Genomic DNA, 8,913 nt, shown 5'->3' on the forward strand with positions numbered 1-8,913 from the left:
ACTATGGTATATTAATACACGAGGGCCTATTTCTGTTTGTAGTTAACAGTTACTAGGATTAAGATTACATGATTAGGATTAGGAAGACTACCAAAGCGCAGGCTGAGAACACAGAACTCAGAATGATATGAAGAGAGTGCAGTGCCTGGTTTAGAAAACAAAACAGTTGTTTTGTTTCTAACATGAAATTTTTGTTTAACTCTTAAAAACTTAGATCTTTCTGTTTAACTTCATGTTGGAATGATTAATACATAAACAGAAAGAAAAGAATGACCTGTTAAAATATGCGTGATTCACTTCTCTCCTACATTTGGGGTGTTTGTGTGTGTGTGTGTGTGTGTGTGTGTGTGTGTGGTGGTGGTGGTGGTGGTGGTGGTGGGAAATCTCCCAGGGTGAGAGAAGTCTGGGAGGGGCAGAGAGTGGGGAAGGCCCCTCCTGTCCCATTCATAACACGTTCATTCACTGGGAGCCAGCGAAAACGGACTAATCTCTCATGCAGTCATTCCTTCTACCCCAATAAGACTCCACCACCTCTCCTAGAACTCGGTAAGTTCAAAGTGCAGTAAAAATGCATGTTTCCCACGAATGATCTGAAATGATTTTGTAGATAGTATACTGGAGGGTGAAAAAAGGAGGGGATGGAGGTGGCAATTTTCAGGAATCGCTTTGTTTTTGTCTTTGCACTGGGTTTCAAAAAGATATAAAAGGATTATTTGGACAGTAAGCGATTTTCTCAGAGGGTCTCTCTCAGGCTGCTGCTACCCCCTGGAAACCAGCGTATGGGAACCGTAGACGGCACGGGAAGGGGAATTCGTAGACGCCTTTGCAGCAGCAGTCTCTGCCTCTGTCCCCAGGTCCGAGGGATGCCGCTCTCCTGGCCCAGCCGCCACTGAAGCGCCCAGGCGTCCCGAAGACCCGACCTGAGCGCAGACCCGCGGACCATGAGTCCTCTGAGGCTGCGAGCGTCGCTCTCGCTGCTGCTCCTGCTGCTGCTGGGTGGCTGCCTCCTCGTGGCCGCCCGGAGAGACAAGGGCGCGGCAGGCAGCGCGGCAAAGCCGGCCTCGGGTCCCGCGGGCGGCTCGTCCGGGCGCTTCGTCAGCCCCGAACGGCACGCGTGCAGCTGGCAGCTCATGCTGCGCGCCCCAGGGCCCGCAGCGGGGAGCGAGCTGGCGCTGCGCTGCCAGGACCCGGCCGGGGCGCTCCAGCTGTGCGCCTACCTCGGGGAGCCGGAGCGCTGCGCCGCCTACGCCGCCCGCAGCGCGCACTACTGGAAGCAGGTGCTGGGCGGGCTGCGCAAGAAGCGGCGGCCGTGCCAGGACCCCGCTCCGCTCAAGGCTCGCCTGTGCGCAGGCAAGAAGGGCCACGGCGCCGAGCTGCGCCTGGTGCCCCAGGGGTCCTCACCCGTGCGCCCCACTGCGGCCGGCTTCCCCCGGTATCCCGAGCCCCCGGCCAGGAGCCGGGGGCGGCTCCGGGAGCCCGCTCCCGCCCCCGCCGGAGGGGCCCGACTTCCCGCGAGCAAGTCTCCCAGAGGGAAGCCCTCTGAGAAGACCAAAGCGGGCAAGAGGAAGGCGGCCTCGGACCCAGAAGAGGAGCGACCCCTAGGGACCGGGCCGGATCCCGACGGGTTGGACGAGAACGCGAAGCTCACGGAGACCTACTGTGCTGAGAAGTGGCACTCCCTTTGCAACTTCTTCGTCAATTTCTGGAACGGCTGAGGCTGCCCGCCGGGGAAGGAACGTGGGGGGGTACGCAGCCGGAGAGGAGACGTTAAGGGCATTTTAGGCCAAGAGATAAGGGATGGAGCGTGGGGGAGGAGTCCAGGTTCTAGAATGGGGCTGGGGGGGGGAGGGCGTGGGCCTTGGGACGGGAGTGTAAGGGGTCTGGAGAATCTCTGAGACAGCAGAGAAGTTTTAATTTTTGAAAAGTCCGACCCTGATGAAGAGCAGAAGAAATAGTGGAAACAGAAGTAGGCATACCTTAAATGTACAAAAACTGTAGACTGGGAGAGAGGCGAGTACAGAGGAAGACTGGAAAAAAAAATAAGGGGGGAAAAAGTGACGAAAGCGATGTAAATCTCCTGTGGGAAGCAGGATACAATGTATATTGTTTAACACGTTTATATTAAAATGTAGTCACCAGGGGCGCCTGGGTAGCACAGCGGTTAATCGTCTGCCTTCGGCTCAGGGCGTGATCCCGGCATTAGGGGATCGAGTCCCACGTCAGGCTCTTCCGCTATGAGCCTGCTTCTTCCTCTCCCACTCCCCCTGCTTGTGCTCCGTCTCTCGCTGGCTGTCTCTCTCTGTCGAATAAATAAGTAAAATCTTTAAAAAATAAAATAAAATAAAATAAAATAAAATAAAATGTAGTCACCAGCAATTGGTAACCTGAGCCGGGTTGAATTGTTTAGTGACTTCTCACCCAATCAGATGACAAGATTCCCAACTTTTTTTTTTTCCTTTTGGAATTAGTATGAACTTGGGTACTGCTTGGTGTCATAGATGACCTCTGTTGGGATAGAAGCCATTCAGAGGTCAAAATTGCCTCCAATGAGAAGATTTTCAGGATGGTTGCCCTTGGATTCTTTTAAGAAGTGTTACTTTTAAACACAGGGATGCCTTATGTTCTGAAACTTTCCCATTAACATTTTCAATTCAGAGGTGGATTGTAGTGCTCCTGTAGGTTTCTAAAAATAATTCTCTTTATATTTGATCGTATTTTTTATAAATAGCTGAAATTAAGTATGTATCTCAGAGTCATTTGGACCACTATGGAAGTTATATCTCTGTTTCATGGAATTAATTGTTAACATATTTCATTTTAAGTAAGATGTAATGATAACTTTGCACATGTTAGGTGCTCAATCAAAACTGTATGAATTGATTCAAAGAACTGGCAGGGCAATGGAAATTCTGACCGCATATGATATAGTTCTTGAAGTAAGTTCCCAAACATTTCCTGAATTGTTAGGAAAAGAAAGGAGTCTGCATAAAGCAACAGTGACAAACTGGCAAACCCTGGGTTGTATCATTGCTCTGCTGGGCCTGCATGCGTTTCTCTCATGTTTCCTCTTCTTCTTCCCTCCCAATTTGGATTTGTTGCCAGCATTTAAAAATTAAATAATTTCATATAACATTTCAGATTTTTGAATTCTCTTGAAAAATTAGATCGACAAACATTGGGACCTCCCTTCCCATGTGGCGACAACTGGCCGACACTGAATATTGGCTGCCCCCTTTAGATTTGGCAGGTTTTCTAGAGTTCTCCGCTGCTCCTACAAATCTACGGTAAACTTCATTCATTTATATTACAGGCCTGAGCCCATAAGACATTTAAGCCACTGACAGATACAAGGCTTTTCCCTTTTTGCGGACCATCTATTCTTCTCACACCTTCCCCTTCAAAATAGTGGTAAATGCAACAATTTTACAGAGAGTAAACATCTCCTGAACTCTTTCCTCTTTGACCAGCCTCTAGGAAATGTTAACTATCTCTTACCTATTCTGTACATTCTTATATTCATACAACTGGCAAAATATTCAGATTGCACATCGTTCTGGGCCAGGTTTCTGAGGTCACATACTGAGTAACACTGACCATTAGTTAAAACTCATCTTGGCCAGCGAAAGGAAGTTTGGAGTAGCTACAGACCACTCCCTTAAGATAGGGACCAATGTACACTTTCTCTAAAAAGTTTGGCAAAATTTGGGTGTCATCAAAGAAGGGTATTGGAAATGAAACACTACCACCTAAAACCATAGCTAGAATGATACATACAAGACAAATGCCAATCCTTCTTGTGTGCCCTTTGATAGTCTGATGAATTCACCTCTATGAAAGAAGGAAAGGCCAAACTCTAGGCCCAAGTACACAGTGCAAATTGCTACTGCTTTTGCTCCTTTACTCTTTAAGAAGAACTAGATCAGGACTTCATCTCAAGAACAGAATACGGACTGATATTCTTTGCAGTGAAGGGGAAATGGACAGATCCCGCCATCAGCTTCTGGAGTGACTTTGACTAAGTCCCAATGTGTCCAATATGTACATTGAGGGGAGTTAGGCCAGGTTAAATCTGAGGTCCCTATGGCACATTACTAGCACTCCAGAATCCTATACATTGTTTTTGCATAGTGATAATAGCATGTGAAAATCCACAGCTACTCTGTGTACAGTACCATATGTTATACCCCAAGAAAGGTTATGGAGTTGGAATAGCTCCAGAGACAGATGACTGAAATAGCCAGGGAAATAGAGAAGGGTGTATCTGGAGCATCTAGAAAGATTTGGAAGGTTGGGCCAGAAGGACAAATCTGTAGGTGGGAGAAGACAGGATCTAAACGTCTAAAATAATGTGGAGGATGGACAGGGAAAACTTGGGTATTCTCTACCCCACAACTCCCCCTGCCAAGTGCCATCCAAAGGGGGAGGGGGCACCTGGTTGGCTCAGTTGGTGGAGTATGTGGCTCTTGATCTCAGGGTCTTGAGTTAGGGCCCCACGTGGGGTGTAGAGTTTCCTTAAAAATAAAATCTTTTAAAAAATGTGAAGGGAAAGACACCCCCGAGTTTACTGTCTGAGCTGGGATCAGTGTGGGCATCAGAAGTATCAAGACATCTGTCACTCAGTCTATTGGAGACAGAGAAGTTATTAAAAGTGTTGAACCATCTTACTCTCTTGTACGTCCCAAATTATTTAGCACAGAGATAGCAGTGAAAAGTGGAATTACACCCATGTACTCTATTCCCAGTGTGCTTCTCTCTATTTTTATTTTTTTAAAGTTTTCATTTATTTGAGAGAGAGAGAGTGTGTGAGCAGGGGGAGGGGCAGAGGGAGAAGCAGACTCCCTGCTGAGCAGGGAGCAGGACTTGGAGCTCCATCCCAGTACCCCGAGATTATGACCCAAGCCAAAGCCAGATGCTTAACCAACTGAGCCACCCAGGTGCCACTCTTTTCCTTCTTTCTCTTTCTTTCTTTCTTTCTTTCTTTCTTTCTTTCTTTCAATGAGCTGGGGGGGGGTGGGGAGAGGAGCAAAAGAAGAGGGACAAGCCGACTCCGTGCTGAGCCTGATGTGGGGCTCGATCCCATGACCCTGAGATCATGACCTGAGCTGAAATTAAGAGTCCAATGCTTAACTGCTTAACTGACTGTACCACCCAGGTGCCCCTCCCAGTTTGAAAAATCTTTTATTTCTTTATTATTATTACTATTATTATTAATCTTAAGTAGGCTCCACACCCAATGTGGGGCTTGAACTTGGGACCCCGAGATTAAGAGTCACATGCTCTACCAACTGAGCCAGCCAGGCACCCCACTTATTAAGGATTTTAACCAAAGACAGGATCAGCAACAGTACTATGGGAAGCTATATTGGAGCCTGAGGCAAAAGGAAAATCAGTGAAGAATGATAGTGTCTTTATTGAAAAATTTGATGTTTTGTGTATCAGGGATTGTTTTGCATTAATTTTGATTTTTTAAAAAATATTACATTAAAATATTATTTATCTTGGGACACCTGGGTGGCTCAGTCAGTTAAGTGGCTGTCTTCAGTTCGGGTCATGATCCCAGGGTCCTGGGATCAAGTCCCAGGTCAGGCTCCTTGCTCAGCCGGGAGCCTGCTTCTCCCTCTGCCTGCTGCTTCCCCTGCTTGTGCTCTCTCTCTCTCTCACTCCGACAAATGAATAAATAAAATCTTTAAAAAATATATTATTTATCTTGACTACTGAGTTTGTTGGTACTCCATTATATTTTGCACCCTAGGCAAAAAGCCTCACCAGTCCCACTTACCTCCTAGTCCTGGCCCTAGGAGGCAGCCCCCGTGATGTGGGCAAGCACTGCTGTTGGAGTCAGGGATGACTGGTTTGAATACTAGTTCTGCCACCTCTTACTCTGGGTTGCTTTGAGAAGATTGCTTCATCTCTTCACGTTTCTTTCTCTTCACTTGTTGAAGAAGGGTTACCTATTTCTAGGGTTACCATGAAGAATAAATTATGTGACATACTGGATACTGCCCAGCACCACGCGATACTTGGCATGTAACAGGTACCCAATAAATATTATGACATCTTTTTTTTCCCTCATAGAATGATACATTTAGAAATGCCTTAATTAAACAATAAACAAATAATTGTTGATACTGTGTCAGATGCCCTGGACTTTGTTTGGGGCTGAGGAAGCAGGGTGGGGATACCCTGACAGAGTACTAGCCTTCAGCAAGCAGGGATTTAGGATTACACCGTGAAACCCTTAGAAATCAATGAGAACAACAACCAAAGAAATTAGACTTCTTCATGTAAGATATTAGAAAGATGAAAGGTGAATGTAGGTCTGGTTATCTGGGAAGCCCACCTAGAAGGTGTTAGCTTGAGGTAAACTTTGATGTCACAAAAAACAGGTGTGGGAAATGAATGAAACCCTAAATTAAATGATGAAAAGAAATGATGTAAATCTAAAATTCTTGAGCCAACTCCCAGCTCTGCTTCTAGATCTAATTCTGGGCAAGTCCTAAAAATGTTTGTGTCTCAATATGGTGTAAGGAAAAAATGTATACTATGCTGCAGAAGTCTCCAGAAAACAAGAACGCTCAGGTAACATTGGTGGGAGTATAAATTGGCATAACCTCAATGGAAGACAAGTTGGCAGTTTATTTTAGCAAAATTTAAAATATCCATACCCTTTAACCTGGGAGTTCTCTATTTTTATCCTTAAGACTTATCAGTACAAGGACACATAGAAAGACATACAAAGGTTTTTTTTTTAAGATTTTATTTATTTATTTGACAGAGAGAGAAATAGCCAATGAGAGAGGGAACACAAGCAGGGGGAGTGGGAGAGGAAGAAGTAGGCTCCCAGTGGAGGAGCCTGATGTGGGGCTTGATCTCAGGACTCCGGAATCACGCCCTGAGCCGAAGGCAGATGCTTAACGACTGAGCCACCCAGGCGCCCCCATAGAAAGTTATTAATAGCAACATTGTTTATGTTGGCAAAAAATTAGAAACAACTTCAATCAATGGGAAATTGATTAAGTAAATTGCAATTCGTTCATGTTAGATTGAACTATATTGTGTGAACCAAACTAAGGCCATCTTGGACAAATCCACCATGATGACTATGCTGTGACTTGAAACCTCCTTGAGCACAGGCCCCTTCCCACAGTCTTTCCTTTTGTATAACCGTACCCTTAAGCACACCCTAGGGGCATAAGCTCCTTGATCTGCCCTGGAGATATGACTATGACACACACCTATTCTTCAGCATCTGCGCCCCCCCGCCCCCAGTTCCCCCAACACTTACTCCCAGCCTCCAGGGCTAAAAAGAGTAGCTGTTAAGGGAGGTGGAGTGGAGGAGATCTACCGGTTTTGCAGAGCCCAAGACATGCTTCTGTCTGTAAGTTCCCTTAATAAGCCATTTCTTGTCAAGCTGGACTTCTTGGCCTTTTTCTTCCCTCTTATGGTCCTTCAGCCTTTGGAGCTCATTTTGCATATACTTCCCTTTCACGGAACACATATGAAACTACTATTTGACCATTTTAACCTCAAAAAGTGACAATTTTATATGGTTCAACTTATTACAATACTATGTGGCCACTTAAAAAACGAAAGATCTCTCCATAAACTGATATCCAACAGTATCAAATGTATACTGTTAAACAAAACAAATAACAAATATATATGTGTGTGTGTGTGTGTGTGTGTGTGTGTGTATGTTATAATATTAAATATATATAAAATCAGGGAGGGGAAGGTGGGGAGAGTCAGATTACCAGTTAATGATTGTTAGTGAAAACTTCTTGACAGAATGCAAGGATCCCGTGTGACAACTACTTACTCCCAAGCTTGAAGTTCAGTTTTCATTTCTTCTTAACAAGGTGGGGTAGTTTTATCCTGAACATTTTGGTCCTCCATTTGGAACATACAGTTGCATATTACATTAAAACAATAAGTTATTGGGGCGCCTGGGTGGCACAACGGTTAAGCGTCTGCCTTGGGCTCAGGGCGTGATCCCGGCATTATGGGATCGAGCCCCACATCAGGCTCCTCCGCTGTGAGCCTGCTTCTTCCTCTCCCACTCCCCCTGCTTGTGTTCCCTCTCTCGCTGGCTGTCTCTATCTCTGTTGAATAAATAAAAAAATCTTAAAAAAAAAATAAAATAAAATAATAAGTTCTTGGTCCTTGCAACCTAAACACTTATGACCTCAAACAACAAACAAAACAAAATCTATCTAAAAGAAATCAAAGTTAAATCCAAATCCTTCAAATAGAATAAATATTTATGTTATTTTATCAACTCTATGAGTTCTGTACTGTGGCAGACTGTATATATGAGTATATATGTATATATAATTACTTATATTTATCCTACCTCCTAGGATTCATACTCCTGTGTAATCCCTTCTCCTTGAGGATAGCCAGAACCTGTGGCTTGCTTCCAACCTCAATAGAATGCAAAAAAGGACATGAAATGTCACTTCCATAACTACATCACATAATATTGCAACTTCTTTCTTGCTCACAGACTCTATTGATTCTCTCTTTTGCTGAATTTGATGAAGTAAGCAACCCTATGGGAAAGCCCACATGGCAAGGAACTGAAAACAGACTCTAGCTGACATCTGGCAAGGAGCCGAAGCCCTCAGTCTGACATCTGCAGGAAACTAATCCCTTCTAACCACTCTGAATTTGGAAGCAGATCCTGCCCCAGCTGAGCCTCAGATGAGACTCCAGCCCAGGCTGATGCTTTGATTGCAGCCTCATGAAAGATTCCGAAGCAGAAGATCCAGCTGAGCTGTCTCTGGCCCATAGAGCATGAGATAATGAATGTGTGTTATTTAAGCTGCTAAGTCGGTGCTTGTTTGTTATGCAGCAATAGATAACTAAGATAAATACATAAAAATAACTTTGAAATTATTTTATTGTGCACAT

The 8,913-nt window shown here is 44.9% G+C and overlaps 2 protein-coding genes across 2 annotated transcripts in view; one reads left to right on the top strand and one right to left on the bottom strand.

Moving 5' to 3' along the window:
• Positions 1 to 4,734, bottom strand: part of BTAF1 (B-TFIID TATA-box binding protein associated factor 1) — a 126,051-nt gene extending 121,317 nt beyond the window's left edge. The window contains exons 1-2 of the mRNA XM_040624685.1: positions 4,724 to 4,734; positions 3,183 to 3,186 (exon numbers count right to left, since the gene is read on the bottom strand). The gene's annotated coding sequence lies outside the window, so the exon portion shown is untranslated. The remainder of the gene's footprint in view (positions 1 to 3,182; positions 3,187 to 4,723) is intronic.
• Positions 942 to 1,715, top strand: LOC121101296 (fibroblast growth factor-binding protein 3-like). Its single transcript, XM_040624686.1, has one exon. It carries the CDS (start codon positions 942 to 944, stop codon positions 1,713 to 1,715), a length of 774 nt encoding a protein of 257 aa, XP_040480620.1.
• Positions 4,735 to 8,913: the final 4,179 nt, after the last annotated feature.

This window comes from Ursus maritimus, unplaced genomic scaffold (assembly GCF_017311325.1).
Source record: "Ursus maritimus isolate PB19 unplaced genomic scaffold, ASM1731132v1 scaffold_7, whole genome shotgun sequence".
Lineage (NCBI taxonomy): Eukaryota > Metazoa > Chordata > Mammalia > Carnivora > Ursidae > Ursus > Ursus maritimus.

Coding starts and splice junctions, on each gene's coding strand:
- LOC121101296 (XM_040624686.1), top strand. CDS start 942: ATGAGTCCTCTGAGGCTGCGAGCGTCGCTCTCGCTGCTGCTCCTGCTG.